Raw genomic sequence first — 19,031 nt, forward strand, 5'->3', positions numbered from 1 at the left:
AGAGATTCTGGACCTTGCATCCGAGGGAATGTATGTAACCATTTAAAGAAAACCCAAGAAACACGTATTCGTTGGAAGAGAAAGACGGTCACAGTATGGTGTATTGTTAATATGACAACGGAGGGCATACAAGATTAGGTATAATATGATCTAATTTTTATGAAATCTATGTGTACCACGGAGTTGTATCATGTTATGTGTTGCACCTACGTAAATTCAGGCACCTGGCCTCACCATTCCACTCAGAAGGTGCCAAGAATGGCAGTGACGTGGACGATGTTGCCGGTTGTCTCACTGCCTGAGCATCTCTGCACGGTGAGTATTAGTCTAATACTGAAAACCATACAACTTTTGCATAACCTGACTCCGCAACCCAGCTGAGGACTTAGTTGAGTGCAGTTAGTACGCTGAACGAGGGTGCTTCATGGGGGTGTTGGTAATTTGCCTATCCTCCCTCAGCTTTAAATTTTATACTCTGGCACTCAGCAAGCCACATCTTGGCTTTGCCACGGCTCCCTTTGGGTTGCGCCAGGAGGGGGCGCTATAGGGAGACTGGACGGCTGGAGCCGGGAGAAGGGACTCCCTCCTCCCTCTTTGCTCGCATTTCCTCACACTTCGGTAGTGGCAGTTGGTTCTGGCTTTCGGCCTCTTTGGGCACTTCTAGAACCATCTTCATCTCACCTCCTTGTTGCTACCAGCACCAGGTGGACAGTCCCACGTCTAAGAGGTCAGAGTCCAGACTCCCTGACCCTGTGGGGTTTTTCCTCCGAGATCCGGAAATACTCCCCACAGCTAGGTCCTGCCCCCTCCCCAGGGATTTGAGTCCCAGCTCCGAAGCCACTCTTCAGGGTTTTTAGGTTCTGGAAACTCCAAACTCTTCCCACTAGACCCCCAGTTCTTGAATGTGATCTTGGGACCTCCTGGGAAATGCTAATTAGAAATCGAATTATTGAGTGCCACCCACCCAGAACAACTGAATCAGAAACTCCAGGGTGGGGCCTAGCCATCTGAGTTCAAACAAGCCCTCCAGGGGATTGCAGTGAAGCTCCAGGCTTAGAGCCACTGCCTTAGGCCCCAGCCCCAGGGTGACGTGCTGCTTCCTGCACCTAAAGTTTCTGTCGGACTTCGATTTTCCTGTTCGGTTCTCCGGGTCCTCCAAAACCTGTTTAACCAATTCCCTCGGTTACATTTTTTTGTTGTTAAGATATCTGGGGTGGTATCTGATAGGTGACCAAGACTAGGCCTAATTTAGGTGACCAAGACAAGGTCCGGGCACCGGGGTGGCTCAGTCGGTTAAGCGTCCGACTCTTGGTTTTGGCTCCAGTCGTGATCTCACGGTTCAGGCGTTCGAGCCCGGCGCCCAGCTCTGTGCTGACAGCGGGGAGCCTGCTTGGGATTCTCTCTCCCTCAAAATAAATAAAATTTAAAAAAATTGAATTTAGTCAAAATTACCAGTGAAAAATCCCTTAAAAATCCCCCACAGAGCACTGGTATTCCATGCTTGAGGAAGCCCACCATATTCAGTACTGGAACTGATGGCTGATTCCTAGGTAGAGCTCAGATAAAGCAGTGAGCTTGGCTGTAGAGACCACGTGGTTTGAAAACCAGGTAGTATTGTAGAACTGTCTAGTCATTCAGCACGGTGAGATGCTTATAAGGAGAGCCAAGCTGAAAGCTATACCAGTTCAGAAAACGCACTATAGAAACGCAAATTCCTTCCCCTTTGTTTTTCGCACCTATAAAAGTTGGAATAGAGCACTGGCTTTCTAAAAAAATTTTTACCTGTGGTAAATCTACATAAAATGTACCATGTTAATCATTTTTTAGCGTACAGCTCAGCAGGGCGAAGGACGGTCACACTCTTGTACAACCAGTCTCCAGAACTCTTCACCTGTACCCATCTGTGCTGCAACTCTGTCCCCATTAAGCGGTCATTTCCATTTCTTCCTCTTCCTACAGCCCCTGGCAACCGCCATTCTATGTTCTGTCTCTAGGAATCTGACTACTCTGGGGACCTCACACATGGGGAATTATACACTTTTTGTTCTTTTGCGACTCTTTACTTAGCCTGTGTGGGGCACTAAGTGTGGGCTCGTATTGTCCTGAATGCTTCACACAAATTAACCCATCGAATAGTCAAAAGACCCCATGTGTTAGTGACTAGCTGTTATTGTCATTAGCGTTACGGACTTGAACGTGTGTGTCCCTGAAAAATTCTTATGTTGAAATTGCAAGTCCCAGTTGGGAGGTAGGACCTTTGGGAGGTGATGAGGTCTTGAATCTGGGGCCTTAATGAATGTGATTAGTGCCCTTCTGAGAAAAGACACGGGAGAGTTTGTTTCCTCTCTCTTGGTCTCTACTTTGTGGAGATACATCGAAAGGTGTCTGCAAACCAGGAAGAGGGCTCTCGTCAGGAACCAAATCAGCCAGCACCTTGATCTTGGACTTCCCCCTCTCTGAACTATAAGAAACAAATGTCTGGTGTTTTAGCTACCCCAGTCTATGGTGGTCTGTTACACAGCCCAAAGTGACTAAGACAGTGAGCTTCCCGTAAATAAGTAATAAGTACTTGTTAGAGAAACTGTGTAAAATTGAGAAAAGAATACTTTTTAAGAAGTTACAGGAGTTCTAGTACCCAAAGACAATGCCTTCTGTGTTTCTGTAGGCATCTTTTTCCTACCAAATTCAAAATTTTGATTCCCCATCAGTGTTCTAAATTTCGATTCTTGATTGTGGTTTAACATGAACATATTTTCAAAATTCTCTTCTAAGATTTCAACTGCTCCATAATTTTAATAGATGCACAAAATATATATGCTCAACCATTCCTCCACAGAATCCCTGCCTGAGTTCTCGATCTTTCCAGTCAACTATGGCTGTCCTTCTCTAGAGAAATTATTCAAATACATTCAATAGACTGTTCCAGATTCCAAATATTTACTTTGCCCAGTTAGTTCAGATGCTTCCGTTTCTTCCCGAAGGGTCCAAATATTCTCAAACCTAAACTAGTGTCAAAGTCAGGGAGCTGTGATTTAAAATGAGAAGAGACCAAGTGAAGAGACCGTCATTTCCCATTGAGTAGACTCGGGTGAGAACATGACTCCAAGATCACACAACAGTTGACCAAGATGGTCAGAGAGCATGTCCCCTAAGGCGCTATTTCATTTATGCCATTGGGTCCCCATACCCAACACTCCTTTCTAAGGTAAATATTTCCTAATTTTTCCTTTCCCATCCTGAAATGTAATGTACAGCTGATATAACTTACACACAATTAGTTTTAAAATGAACTCAAAAAAATTTAACGGAACGAGGAGATAAAAGTAAAAATTACAATATGAAAGATGGCTTTGTTATCATCCTTGTTTCCCAGGGGAGGAAACCGAAGCCCAGGGAGGTAAATTATCCTGTCTGGGGCAACAGAGTGAGTATGTGGCAAAAACCACAGAGAACCCAGGCAGTCTGGCTTTCACTCATTCTGCACGCAGCCTGCCTTAGGGACGCCCCTGGGTGTCCTCAGGAATTGTAGCAGGGGTGGGCTCCGTGGGCACCCTCCCTCCGCTTTTATGTATTTTCATTATTGAACTTGGGGGTTCTCATTTGAACAGCAACTTCTGTAGCTACAAACAGGTTTGAAAAACAGAAATCCCTGACTCAGATGGTAGAGTCCCTCCCACTCTGACATTCTCTGAGTCTCTAGCCTTTTTTCTAGTTCAAACATCAACAGCATGCCCTGGGCAGATCAGACCGGTAACCTGGTAACCACGTTTGTTGACAGAAAATACCTGCGCGCTGGGTTCACTGTTCTGCAAGGATTCTGACTCAAACGTCTGTTTCTGAAGTGTCTTGTGAAAATCCCTTCGGGATCCAGTCTTTTTAAAGCTGCAAATCTCCGCACTTCCTTGGTTTCTTTTATGGTTGTTATTATATCATTTGGAGAGAGAGAGAGAGAGAAAGAGAGGGATGCAAACATATTAGATTCAAAACAAAAGTAATGGCTTAAGTGTACACACGGCACTGAAAGATCTTGCAAAGAGAGACCGATTGTAATTCCTCACATCTAATTATGCACCAGGCCTAATACAAAGCTGCGCTGTAATGAGAGACAGACTTGCCTCCTGGCTGGCTCATTATTAAAGGCAGGGATGGTCTGGGAAAATGCCACTTCGGAGGTGTGGTCATTTCAGCTGCGGGGCATTTGGCAACAAGCTGACGCTAAACTATGACCCCAGTGTTAAGAGGCTGGAATAAATCTAGCAATGTGCAGAGCAGCAAATAAAGATCGTTTGAAGATAAAAATAGAGGAAAACGTTTAATGTCCCCATCAGTGTTCTTAATGATGAATGAAAAAGGCAGGACATGGTTAAGAAAAAGAAGAGATAAATGACGTACATGCTAAAAATCTTTGCTAATATTCTCAATCTCCACTCCATGCACTCCATTAAGATTGTGTTTCAAAAATGTCTAGCTATGAAAAGGGTTTAAAATATAATGGCCACCACTGTCACTGGAGAAAGAAATGAGACCACCATGCAAAAGGCAACAGATAGGAGTTGTCAAATAATAACTACAGAAACCAGCACGCCTTTTCCCCATTTTTCTGACTCAGAGTCTTCTTGGAAAACAGGCTGCAAAGTCAACCGCACAACCACGCCGCCATTTTGTTTGATTTCTCACACTATTCGAAACCCCCCTGAGCAGGTTGGTAAAAGGATATGAAATGAGTTAGGATTTATTAGGCCAATCAAATGGCAGACAGATTAAGCAGGAAATGTGGGAGAGCTACCAGCAACGATCCAAATACAGAGTCTATAACTCTTTGGGAGGGATGAAGTGTTGGGTTATGCACAGAGCTGGTAGTCAATAAATTTTAGTTGATTAAGTTAATTAAAGAAAAAAATGAGAGGTCCCAGTGTTGTCTGCTGGGAGAACAGCTCTGTCCTTCGATTTTATTGTGCTCTAAAGACAGGCAATTTGTTTTGAGTGAAAGGAGACAAGGAATAGCGTAGAAGACACACAAGATGGGTATGGTGACGAACTCAAGTCAAAGTTTACTATAAATGGTCATCGTTAGTGTCTCTTGCATTGCCCCTTGCATTGGCCCCTTGCATTGCCCCGATCTAAACCTGTATTGACAGGGCTGGGGGACCAGCAGGCTAAATTGGGAACTGAAAAAAAATAAGTCAATGAGTAAGGTACACTCTGAATAAGGAAATAAGACTAAACATTTAGAAAAGATTTCAAGAGAAATATCCAGAATAATTTCTGGTTTGGAATTCCTAAATACCAACCAAATAAATGAAATTTAAAATATATTGTTCATAGACATCAATTCCCAAAACGTCTTCTGGGGGACCCTTTCAAACAATGCCCCAGAAGTACTAACTACTTAAAATATTTAAGAAAATGATTTTGGTTCCAGTTGCTCTAAGTGTGCAAATGGCAGTGTTGAGAAGAGCAGATACATGTGTGAGCAAGATTTATTTTATAATATTTACTTTCTGTGAACAGAAGATCTTTGAGAGAGAGAGAGAGCCTTACATAGGATTTCATAAACCTGTTAGCTTCTTAAAAATTATTCTCATCAGTAGAAACTTAGGAATATCCAAGCGGGTGTTGGATGGGTAACCAGTGCACAATTTTTTTTTTTTTTTTTACTCTAAGGGTTCAAAGAAAAACTTACATGTAATATAATGTCCTGTGGAAAATGCACCCAACTCAAAATAGTGGTAAATAGGGAGTGGCATCCTAAGATGCCTCTTGTAATTATAACACACTGAATCTGCGATTATTTTCCCTGCAGAATCCAACTTTAAGGGGAAAAATTCCCAAAGGAATTAACTAGAGGCACCTGGGTGGCTCAATAGGTTAAGTGTCCGGCTTCAGCTCTGGTCATGATCTCACGGTTTGTGGGTTCAAGCCCCGCATCAGGCTCTGTGCTGACAGCTCAGAGCCTTGAGCCTGCTTTGGATTCTCTCTCTCTCTCTCTCTCTCTCTCTCTCTCTCTGCCCCTACCCCATTTGTGCTCTGTCTCTGTCTCTCCCTCAAAAATAAATAAACACTAAAAAAAGTAATTCTAAAATCTAATAGGAACAGTGAATTAAAACACAAATTTCACACTTTGGTGTCTGCCCTTTGACCTTCTTGGGACTTATACACTCCAGAGAGAACTGATGCCAAAGGTTCAGTGTCACATGTCTCCTCATAAGGCCACCTGCTCAGGCCACAGAAATAAAAATCGGGAAGCAGCCTAACTTAAGACCTTGTGTGCCTTGGCAACCAGAACCGTATCTGCCTTAGCTTTCTTTCTTGTCTCCTAAGGTGCACTTATCTGAGTGTTCACTGACAGGTAACAACACACACACGCACACACACACACACACACAACTACAGCCATGCATCTACCCCCATCATCCTCAATCACTTCTCCCAGTGCCTCTGTTTCTTCACAGGTGAGGCATAAACACGAGGTGAACTCTAAGATACTTGCCCGGCTTTAAGATTTTGTGATAAAAAGTTCATACACTGTATCCGGAAACGTTCTAATCAATTTTTGCCTAAAGATGCTTAAATCTGGGAGAAGTCAGAATTGTTTGGCCATCGATCTTTTGCTATTTTATGCCAATGGATGCTTGCTCTTCTTTTTTTCTCCTCCGTTTTGTTAGAATGTTTCCTGGAGTCCTTTATATGAACCCAAAAGACACTGACAAATGGGCATTACAAAAATGAGTCACTGAATAGTATTAAAAGTTCCTTATATACAATACGTACACTGTAATGCCAGACACGCACCGGCCCTGAGGATTGGGAGGACGGAAGGCATTAAGACTGCCGTTTTCCATGGCTGCGTGTTTGGAACCACAGCAAACTTTTCTCCCCTTCCTCATTCTAGATTTAGCGTCTACTTCCCCATTTTCAAGTCTCAGAAAGTCACAAAGCTCCCTTGTGGCAGCAGGGGTAGAGCTGGCTGTGGGAGAGGACAAGGGCTGGCAAGCATGTAAAGATGACTCATTTTAGAAGTGCCAGCCACGGAAGGCAGAAACCACCAACGGGTAGGTAGTGAGACTGCTGGCTGAGGGCCACTGGCCACCCGAACGCCCAACCTCATTACCCTATGCGGGCAACTGAGCCAAATAAAGCCATGCTCCTGTTGAACCTATCTGCAGACAAGAGAGAGATGGGGAAGGAGGCCAAGCAGTAGAACAGTAGAAAAACTATTCTCCTAAAATGAGCACAACCTATCGCTTCCCAAGCGAATTGTATTCTTTTTCTCCAAACGCTGTTATCGTATATTTGGGAACCATCCAAAGACCAAACATATTTTGAAGACCAAACTCTTTTTTTAAAGTTTATTTATTTTGAGAGAGAGAGAGAGAGAGAGAGAGAGAGAGAGAGAGTATTAGCGGGGGAGAGGCAGAGAGCGAGGGAGAGAGAGAATCCCCAGCAGGCTCTGCACCTTCAGCACAAATCCTGATGTGGGGCTCGAACTCACAAACCATTAGATCATGACCTGAGCCCAAATCAAGAGGCAGTCGCTTAACCAACTGAGCCACCCAGGCACCCCAAGACCATACTCTTTAGGGGCAGTGTGGAGTGGACCGAATTTGGCTCTGGTGTCCAGGACCTGGGTTCAGATGCTGCCCCCTTATTTACCGGCTATGAGACCCTCGCTAGGCAAGTGGCATAATCTCTTTGAGCCACAGTTTCCACAGGTGTGACATAGGGAGTAACACTGATCATTTTGAAGGCCTGTTGTGATGACTGGAAAACGATACATATGCCTCCTTTCCCTTCTTCCCCTTCCCTTCCCTTCCTATCCCTCCTGCACGAGCCGGCACTAAAATGATCAGAACAAGATCATCCTCCATGCCTGAGGGCGGAAGGGGAGGAAGTGAGGAAGCCCAGAATGGGAAGTTGAAGGCCAAAGAGGGTAAGGAGAGCACGCATATAAAAGGCATGGAGAATCAGAACCCACATGGTGTGAGGAGGGTGCCCAACCTTGGAACATCCTGGCACGTGATAACAGGGTAGACATTCTGAGTAGAACGAGGAGGCCATGCACCTGGAGTAGCCTGCCAAGGGTGTCTCTGGAGGGGTGGCCTGGCAGTAAGTATCGGGGGAGGCCAAAAGGGGCATGCACACAGGAAGGGGGGAAGCCTGCGGGTGTCAGAGCCAGAATACGAGGAGGAAGGCGACTGTGTGGTGATGGGGGGTGATGCTGGCAATGGTTACATACAGGGGGATTGATCAAGTAAGTAAACATACTAAGAACAGTAAGAGTCAGGTGTTTCACCATCTAAGCAGGGGTAAAAATATGGAAAGGGAGAAAACGACAATGAATACTGTGATGTCACTCCAGAACTGCATCTATCAACATGAACTTGTGACTTACAGTGCACGTTCGTGCACACACACACACGCACACACGCCCTACTTTGTTCCCTGAGAACACATTGGATGAGCAACACCTTAATAGCAATGAGCACACCCAACACCTACAGCTTGGCTTCTAAGTAGCACTCTCCACTTAAAAGGAATCAGAGCCGCTTGGAGAAATGACTGATTCCAGGGGTGAGGAAAGGAAAGTGTTAGATCAGCGTGCAATATCTTGTGGCAGAAAGCAAGGATGTGATCAGTGACGGCTGGGGGCATGTAAAAAAGACACAGCGGCCAGTGGAAGGGATTCACACTTGTCAAAGTGAGGACAAACTGAGCATCAACATAAACCAGAAAACTGGATTCAAACCTGAACAAGATAGGAAACTATGATTCGATATTGATACAAATAAACTGAAAGTTTGATGAGGAATTGAGTATTTTATAATAATCAAATCCAAATGAAGGGATTATTATGTATAAAAAAATAATTGCCTGGGGGCACCTGCGTGGCTCAGTTGGTTAAGCCTCTGACTCTGGATTTTAGCTCAGGTGATGATCTCACAGTTTGTGGGCTCGAGCCCCACGTTGGGCTCTGTGTTGAAGGCGTAGAGCCTGCTTGGGATTCTCTCTCCCTCTCTCTCTGCTCCTTCCTTGCTTGTGTTCTCCCTTTCTCTCAAAATAAACAAATAAACTTAAAAAAAAACTTCCCTGTAATCTCAAGGTCATGAAAGTCAAGGAAACAGTCAGGAACTGCTCCAAAATAAATAATACGAAAGCCATGTGACTTCTCAATGCAATGCAGGCCTTTCAACTAGATCCTTTGGCTCCAAAGGGCATACTTGGGACATCTGGAGAAAGCTGAATAGGGTCTGAGGATTAGATGGTAATAATGTATAAATGGGAACTTCCTGAACGTGAGGGCTATATGCTAATTATGATGCAGAATGTTCTTGTTTGTAGAAATTACACACTAGGGGTGCCTGGGGGGCTCAGTCGGTTGAGCTTCCTACTTCAGCTCAGGTCATGATCTCACGGTTCGTGAATTCAGGCCCCACATCAGGTTCACTGCTGTCCGAGCAGAGCCCGCTTTGGATCCTCTGTCCCCCTCTCTCTCTCTGCCCCTCCCCCACGCAGATGCATGCACACATGTGCTCTCTCTCTCTCTCTCTTTCAAAAATGAATCAATAGTTTTAAAAAGAGAAATTACACACTAAAGTAATCGGCAGTAATGGAGAATCAGGTTGGCAAATTACCCTCAAGTGGTTTGGGAGACGGAAAAAGATCGTTGTATTACACTTCCAAGCTTTGTGTAACTTTGAGCTTGTTTCAAAATAAAAGGAAAATAATATACGTTAGGTGTCTGGCACTGTCATAAAGACTGCTAGTGGGTCCGACTTACCAAGTTGTGCATCTATTCAGCAGCTCCTGTGAGCACAGGAGTTGCCATGTCCAGAGACATCAGAATGATTCACTCTACCTGCCAGCAAGCCCTCTAACTTCCCATGTGGCTCCGTGGTTGTGGCCAACGACTGACCGGTCTGAGGGGACAAGATTCCCACCCCTTGCCTCAAAGCGGGACGGTGAGAAAACATTGCAGCGTGATCCCTCCAGAGCCCCCTGCACATTGGCCAAGTAAAGCTTCCTCCATTGTCCCGTTCGACACATGTTTATAAGGTATCTCCTGAGACGGAGGCAACAAAGAAGATGCAAAGAGGAATACACAAGAATCCTAACTTTAAAGGAGTCCCTGTCCTCAGTGAGGTCACGGTCGAGTGAGAAATAGCACAGGGGAGATCAGCATTCAGACACGTTCATCAGAATGCAATGTAGAGTAGGGCGAGAGCTTCTAAGACAAATACAAACGGCATGCTTTGGAAATTCACAGAAGGGAGCGATTTCCTCCAGAGATTTCCTTCCTCGCCAGGTCGGGGAAGGCTTGGTGAAAGCCCTGGCCTGTGGGCCACGGCGGGTGTGGAGCTGTGGCCCGGGAGTCTGTGCGTCACGGCTCAGGCGTGGCTCAGTGGTTTCCACAGCTGGGTCGCTCTTTGTAACTGCACCGGCTGATGAGCCTTGCTTGCTTTTAGAAAGCAAATAGCTAAGCACCTTGACAGCCAGCACAACAAATGCGTGTCATAATAAGCAATTATTGATCAGGGAGACATTTTTATGGTGTTTTGGGAGTAACTGAATTATAGGCACTGATGTGTTTGAATTTTAATTGTTTACCAGTTCACTGGGAGTAAAATATGGAGTAATAAAACAGATGATACCCCATTCCTTGATGTCCCAGCTCTCCTTGAGCACGACCTTCCTTCAGAATTACCTTAATCACCCAGGATGAAAGGCAAAGTCTAAGGGCTTTTACGATGTTGCTCATAACACTCATGAAATGTTTCACTGTCGCAGCAGATAATATGCCAAGAATAAATAGCATGTAAACAAGTTTCACTACTTAAGAGTTTGACTTTCCACCAAGATACCAAACACATTCTCAAGTCAGTCGCTCTCGAGTTCGTTTAGAGAAAATGGCAGAGGAAGGGAAGCTGAAACATTTAATGTGACTCAAAAGATGCCAGGAAACATCAATCCATACAAAATTTTCAAGTATTTGGAAATGAGATGAGAAGAACATGCAACCGCCATTCTATTCATTAGATCAAAGGTCACTTCCAAAAAGTCATGGGGAGAAAAGCACTGTTATTTTTTGGAGCTAGGACGCCAAATTTTATGCTACAGACACGAAAGATAAAATGGGATCCAGTCAAGGCATCGCCCAGTCTAAGTAACATAAACATGTCCAGTAGGAAAATATATTTCCCCCCAAAGGAGATCATGTATTTTGTGTTTCCGTGTCGTCTAATCTTTCTTATTAAGTTCAAAAGAAATTCTAGGGGCTCCTGGGTGGCTCAGCCTGTTAAGCGTCCGACTTCAGCGCAGGTCTCATGGTTCGTGTGAGTTCGAGCCCCACGTCAGGCTCTGTGCTGACAGCTTGGAGTTCCCTCTCTCTGTGCCCCTCCCCAGCTTACTCTCTCTTTCTCAAAAATAAAACATTTAAAAAAATTTTAAAAATAAAAGAAATTCTAAAACTTTCCTCTATCCTTCATGGGCAGCACTCTTGTCTGATTTAAAAGTCTCAATTATAGAACTTGAGTGGCAAATGCTCTATAGAATTATAAGCGTGGGAGGGAACGGAAGTGGCCATTACTCCACTCCCCTGCTCCCTAAGTGGGATTCAAAGCCATTATCACAGATAGCAAGAACATAAAAGACTATCCTTAGATATTACAGAGAAATGTAATATCAGCAAGGAGATAATTGAGGAATAAAAGAGCCAACTAAATCAGGGTTTGACTGCACGGTTATGGATGACAGAGACATGTCCACAGAAGGGGAAATGGCTTCCAGAGGAAAGGAGTTTACCACCCCCCAACAGTGCCTTAAAATATACGGGAGAGGGGTTTTGCTTCGTTCTTTTAACATGCTAATAGAAGCACTTTTTCTGAAGTCTTCAGGTCTCATTTCACTTGAGAGGAATATTTTGGATAAGGTTGAAATGGAACGAGATACTCCCTAAAGCAGCAGGCCTTCTGATTTTCCAAATTTTATCTTTATGTCAAGAACATATGAAGTATAGTGCTGACGATGGGAAATCTTCCCTGGATTATTAAATGAAAAGAAACTTTCAGTAACACTGAGTTGTCCCCTGCTTTTTTCCTTTGCATATCATACCTTACGAATAGGTCTAATTGAAATTATTTGTTAATTGGGCAGGGGCAACGGAAGCACACTCTGTAATACTGTTTAATAAATATCGGAAGTGGTAGCTAGCCTACTGCCATCTGCCAAGAAATCTGAGTACTTTACATGTGCTGATTTATTTATTGTATACAATATAACTTATGAGGTAGGTGCTATTCTAATTCTGGTTTTCCTGAGGAGGAAACTGAGGCACACACACAAAAAAAATAGTTTGCTTTAGGCCATACAACGAGCGAGTGATGGAGCCAGGACTTGAACCCATTTATTCCTGCTCCAGAGAAATCACAATTCTGTGAAATAATATAATAAACCATAGCAAAGGAATAGACCTTACACTTAACGAGTAATTAAGTAAAGCCAGGAAGTATCTTAGATTTCTATCCATTGATTTGTGGGAACAATTATAATGTATCCTCTTTGGATTACAGTTCAGTGAGTTTTGACAAATGCAGACAGTTGGGTAACCACCACTACAGTCAAGATTTAGAAGAGTTTCAGCACTCCCAAAAGTCTCCGGTGACCTTTTGCAGTCAATTCCTTTCTCCAGCCCTACACCCTGGCAACCCCTGATCTGTGTCCTGTCCCCACCGCTCTGCCTTTTCCAGAAGGGATCACACAAATGGAATGGTGAAATTATCTTTGTTTGCCTGGCTTCTTTCACCTCGCATCATACAAATAAGACTCATCCGTGTGGTTCAATGTATGAAGGATATGTTCCATTTTATTGCTGAGTAGTATTCCGTGGTATGGATGTATGAGAGTCTGGTTATCCATCACGAAACTGCATACGATTTGGTGGTTTCTAATTTTGGGTAATCACAAATGACAGTGCTATAAATACTGTCATATAGATTTTTATGGGAACATACGTTTTCATTTCACTTGGGTGAATACCTAGGAGTAGGAGTTCAGGTGGTGTGAATATATATCTAACTGGGATTTTTGGATAGCTAAGGGAAGAAAACTCAGTGATAGAAACAACATTCAGAAGGTACATATAACAGCTTCTGGTATACAATGACAAGAGAAAAATTTCAGGAATGTGTATTTTCTTCTGGTCAATCGTATCCAGCATTGGCAAAGACATGGGGGGACAGGACAGTTTCATGCCCAGGTGGTAATGGAGTGAATCATTATAGTTTCCCCGGAGGAAAATTTGGCAGTCCTTATGAGCATGTGTCATGTGCACTGGCTCCATTTCTGCCCTCAGAAATACACACACGAAGAAGGGCAAATGTGCAGATGTCCATTGTGGTCTTATTATAAATAATATGTCAACATACATAATATGTGAAAAATGATATGCGAGTTAATTATACATGAAAATGAGGACAATTGCAATGTGCATCAAAAGAGGAAGATTCAATAACTTAGGATACATTTCTTCTCCTCTGGGATATGAGGCAGTGAGGGATATATACATATATATATATACATATCTACATATACACATCTACATACACAATATTTATGTAAAACATAAATATCCATATATATATTTGCGAGGGTATGAAAAGAAGCTCCGGAAGTCTACACAGCAACATCCGTGTCGTTAAGAGTGGGCTGAAGAGAAAGGCAGGGGGTGAGTGAGGACTGAGGCAGGAGACTGCTTTTTACTTAACACACTTTACGTTACTTGATTTCTCTCCAAACGAGCATGCATCATCTGACACGTAAAAGAGCATGCATCATCTGACACGTAAAATAACAAGTTCAAAGGAGAGCTAATTAATCACTAAGTAACAACTGGCCAGCAACCCCTGTTGTGGTGTCTGCCAGCTTCCCAGAACACAGCTCGAGAAGACGGGGACAAAATGGAAACTCGCCAGAATGAACAGACACCTGAATCTGGACAGACTGTCTGTGAATGAGATGAGCTGGCAGAATGATGTCCCACGCTCCATCTCCCCAGAGGGGAACTCCGAGGAAGGCACTTGGTGCTTTCCCTCCTGCCAGTCCCTGTGCAGTCAATGTCTACACTCGCCAGAAATCTGAATGCAACTTCTTCCCTGTAGTGGCTTATGTATGGAGCCACTCCCAGGTTGCACCCATTTGCACCACCACCAGAACCCCCACCTCCCCTTGCCTCTCTCCTTCTACCGCCATTCAGCAACGATTAAGAAACAACTCAGAGAGAACAACTGAGCTAAAGACAGATGCAGGGTTGGGAGATGAAGGGCCTCTGGCAGCCGTGTACTCATTTCTCCCCACATAGAAAATATTAAAGGTGCACACGGGGGCAGAATGACCTCTGGGAGGAGTGTGTTCTACGAACTGGAGCTTTTGTTTCCAGAGTATCAGATTCAGAGTACCAAAGAATCAAACGGTGGGGTAGAAAAGGTGCTTCCTCACTAAAACACTACTCGAAGCTTCCCGAAACTGACAGTGAGTTTCAGAGTTGCACGCTTCTACCTAATTTCTGGGAAAGGAACTGGACCTTCACAGAAGTGTGCAGAAAACAGGACCAATGGCAATCCCCATCCCTAGTATGTTGCCACACGTGAAGTTAAAGCTGACATTGCCTAGTTTGGTGGGGGGTGGGAGGGGAGAAAAAAATGTGCATAAAATAAAACTATGGATAATCATTGTTCCCACAGAAGAGATGAAAACAAATGGAGGGAGACACATAAGGGAAAAGAACAACAATCAAGTGGCTAATGGTCTGGATTAACATTTAATCCAAAATTCCTAACAAATAACATCAGGTTTGTGAATTACATTTTGATCATGACAGCAAAAATAGAAATCACAGGAGAAAAAAAAAGATTTGATTGCATAAATAATTCTGAATGTTATAAAATTATAAGCAATATTGAAAGACAAAGAACACACTGGGTAAGGAATTTGTACTATATGACAAAGGGTTAATATCCCTAACACGTAAAGGTAATCCTAGAGATGAGCCCAGACAAATACATTAATAAAGGTGCACAAATTTTATAAATAAGCAAGACACGAAGGAAAAATAACAAATGTCCAACAAATGTATAGAAAACGTATGCCCAATTTCATAATTTAAAAAATGCAAAGTACTGTCTCTTTACAAGTAACTTGGAAATTTATTAAAAGATAACATCCAAAATTCTTAGGATTCATGCATAGTTGTTAATAATCTTTCTGATGTATTATTGCCAAATCCTTAAATTTGTACTTAACGTAGACATAGAAATTCCTCTTATGGGGATTTATTCTGAAGGGGAAAAAATCATAGCTTTGTAGAGGGATGTTACTATACTGGGGTATAACAATGAAAAACAGGGAATCATGTACACATCAAAATTGGTTAAATGAATTTCGATATAAATATATCATGTACCCATTAAAAATTGGGTTGAGGAAGAATGATTCATAGCAAAGAGAGATAGTCACCATTTACTATAAAGACTGAAAAAGCATCATGCTACAAAATAGTATTATAATGTAATTTAGTTTTTATATAAATATATATATAAGGAAATACAATTCAAAGGTTATGCATCAAATGTTAATGGCAGTTTTGTGTCTATAGTGAAACTGAGTGATTTTTTTCTCTTTTGGTTTCCCTATAATCTCTAAAATTTCTAAAATGAGTATTCTGAAAGAGTCCCTTTTTTAAGTTTGTGCAAGATAGAGAAAAAAAAAAAAAAAGAATACCCCAATGGGAGTTGCCATGAGGAATGAAACAGTACAGTGTCCCAAGGAGAAAATAAAAACCAAATGTAGTAAAACGGACCTTTCTATTTATTGTTCCTTCTCAGACGTTTTTAGAACCTTAATATCCAGAAAGTATATCTAATTATAACATTTAAAAGCTTGAGAACAACTTGTTCTGAATTTTTTTATTTATTACCAACAAAGCATAATCTTACTTGACTGCCTGACAAACTTCGTTTTCCATTCATGTTGGAAATTAGAACACATGATGGATTAGCATCTCACTTTCTCTTAATTACTTTTTATAAGCGATGCTTTCTCTTGCTCAGCTATTGAAAATAGCATGCTTACTGACACTGCTCCAAAAAAACAGCAGCACAAATTCAATGGCACACTTCCAAGAGCCGGATAAAACCCAACCCCCAACGTCTTTCTTCGTTTACCCCATAGAGCAGTAATTCTTACTAGTGTATAAGAGAGTCAGTGAGGATAGCAGAATTTCAAACTATAAGTCTTGGCAAAGGCTCTCTGATTTTTTTTTCCTTTTTCTTTTCTTTCTTTTCTTTTTTTTTTAGCGTTTATTTATTGCAGAGAGAAACAGAGTACAAGTGGCCGAGGGGCAGAGAGAGGGAGACAGAATCTGAAACAGGCTCCAGGCTCTGAGCTGTCAGCACAGAGCCCGATGCAGAGCTCAAACTCACCGACTGTGAGATCATGACCTGAGCCGAAGTCGGATGCTTAACGGACTGAGCCACCCAGGCACCGCATCTGATGTTTAGATTCTCTAATGGGATGTGCCCTCAATCTGCAGATACTCCCTGCCCTGCTCCCCAACACATACCCACATACAGGTTGGGGATTTTGAGGTATGTACATGTTTCTCATGGGAGAGTACTGTCTAGGCCAGTGACATATGGGCAAAAAGCACAAACAATATTGTAGCACATTTGATTAACCCAGGAGAGAAGGACCCTTTTGACTGGAAGCCTAGCAAGTAATCTATTTTGTGGTCACAAATTTAAATGTTACCTTTCAATGTGAGGCCAAGTTTCAATTCATTTCTTTTTCTCCCCCTAAGAATTCATCAGAATGGAAACAAAACAAAGAGGCCCTGTTCTTTATATTTTAAATGTAAACTCTCCTTCAATAGGGGAATGGCCACACAAACTTGGTAAATCCACACAGTGGAATGTTATTCGGCAAAAACAGCGATGAGCTCTCAAATCACAAAAAGACGTGAAGGAAGAAGGCAAAACTATGGAGTCAGTAGAAGGGTAAGTGGTTGCCAGGGAGAGATGAACAAGGCTTCGTAGGAAAATTTTAGGGCAGTGAAACTACCCTGTGTGATACCGCAATGGCAGATACATGGTGTTACACATCTGTCAAAGCTTGTAGGATGTACAACGCAGAAGATAAGCCCTAATGTAACCTATGGACTTTAGTTAATAATAACGTATCACTGGGGCACCTGGGTGGCTCAGTGGATTAAGCGTCCGACTCTTGACTTCGGCTCGGGTCATGATCTCACGGTTCATGGGTTTGAGCCCTGCGTCAGGCTCTGTCCTGACAATGCAGAGCCTGCTTGGGATTCTCTGTCTCCCTCTCTCTCTGCCCCTCACCTGCTCGTGCTCTCGCTCTCTCTCTCAAAACAAATTTAAAAAAAAATAATGAATCACTATGGGCTCATCAGTTATAACAAATGTTATCACTTAAGTAAGGTCCATCCAAGAAAGACTGAATCAGCCAGACGAGGCTGCATACAGAAAAAAGACATTTGTCCTGGCTTTTACTCCACAGGTGGGATTTGACAGATAGGGGAAAGGTGGGAGGACACATCCAGAGGGAAACAGCAAGGGCCGAGGTGTGGAGGTAGGACTGAGTTCCCCGGAGGGATTGAGGAAGAGGGTGCCAGGCCCTGAAGAAAGGAAGTGCATCTGACAAGTAAAGGAAATAAGTTTCAATACATACACTGGGCCAGATTATTAAAGCTCCTGAAAGGCAAGCAGGAGGAATTGCTATTTTATGCAGTAGATAGTATGGAGCCTTAGCAGGTGTTTGAACAGGGGACAAGATACAGTCCATCTGCATTCATAATTCACGAATTTTGAATTTGCAAATTCGCTTCCTTGCCCAAATGTATTTGTAACGGTCATTTGGGCACACGTGCAACAAACAAACAAAAAATCAAACAAACCAACCCCCAAAACCCCAAGATGTTACTGATAAGGGCAACTGTTAGGGTGTGGCATATGAGAACACCCAGTATTTTCTATTCAGTTTTCCTGTAAACCCAAAGCTGCATTGGCAAAATTCAATTAAAATGCAGTTAAAAACAATTTTTTTAATGTTTATTTACTTTTGAGAGACAGAGAGAGAGAGAGACAGAGTGTGAGCAGGAGAGGGTCACAGAGAGAGAGAGTGAGGGAGACACAGAATGTGAAGCAGGCTCCAGGCTCTGAGCTATCAGCACAGAGCCCGATGCGGGGCTCGAACTCAGGAACAGTGAGATCAGACCTGAGCCAAAGTTGGACACTTAACCGACTGAGCCACCCAGGCGCCCCGATTAAAATGCAATGTTACAAGCTCACGATATGAGGCAACAATATATGTCAAGAGAAAAGAAAAACGAACTTACTTTTGGTTCACGATTAGCCACTCCCGAATATAGGTCTGAACACAGTCTCTGACGTGAGGGTCCAGTTCAACCCTAATGAGGTGGGGAATGAAACAAAAGCATGTTATTACTGGAGAGATACAACAAAACAGTCCCTTATCATAACCAAGGAGAGCAGCACGATGTCAAATCTGTATTAGGGGAGAGTGCCGGGGGCATCCCTACCCATTCATCAAGTGTCTGAAATATTCCCCAGGCAACAGCATTTTCACTTTGATGAGACAAACATGTTGGCATTCGATGCTTTGTGGGTTGTCCTTATTATAGGGAATCGTGTTAAACTGTACCTATCCCTTAAAGGCATTCCAACACCAGGGAGGCAGAACCAGCTATAATCACATACGAAACAAGAGAAAGAAGCATAAATACCAATTTCTCACGGGGGTAATTTGGGCCTATGTTTTGCTCATGTGTAACCTTGTTAGAACATGCATGTTTCCCCTCGGGAAAGCCACGAACAGTTGTCTCATCCTTTGCGGAGCTGACATGACTTTGGTCGGTGACTATTCTTTTCATACCTGTGCAACAGTGCATCATGGGAAAGACCCTCCCAGCGTTTCAGGGGCTTTTTTGCTGTTTTTCCTAA

The 19,031-nt window shown here is 43.0% G+C and overlaps 1 protein-coding gene across 4 annotated transcripts in view; it reads right to left on the reverse strand.

Annotated features, from left to right (window-relative positions):
* Positions 1–19,031, reverse strand: part of DOCK8 (dedicator of cytokinesis 8) — a 227,687-nt gene that overhangs the window by 143,997 nt on the left and 64,659 nt on the right. For all 4 annotated transcript variants that reach the window (XM_049633191.1, XM_049633181.1, XM_049633207.1 and 1 more), the window contains 2 exons: positions 18,407–18,478; positions 3,786–3,909 (listed from right to left, as the gene is read on the reverse strand). In XM_049633191.1, coding sequence (XP_049489148.1) covers positions 3,786–3,909; positions 18,407–18,478 — 196 coding nt within the window. The remainder of the gene's footprint in view (positions 1–3,785; positions 3,910–18,406; positions 18,479–19,031) is intronic.

Source organism: Panthera uncia, chromosome D4 (assembly GCF_023721935.1).
Source record: "Panthera uncia isolate 11264 chromosome D4, Puncia_PCG_1.0, whole genome shotgun sequence".
NCBI lineage: Eukaryota > Metazoa > Chordata > Mammalia > Carnivora > Felidae > Panthera > Panthera uncia.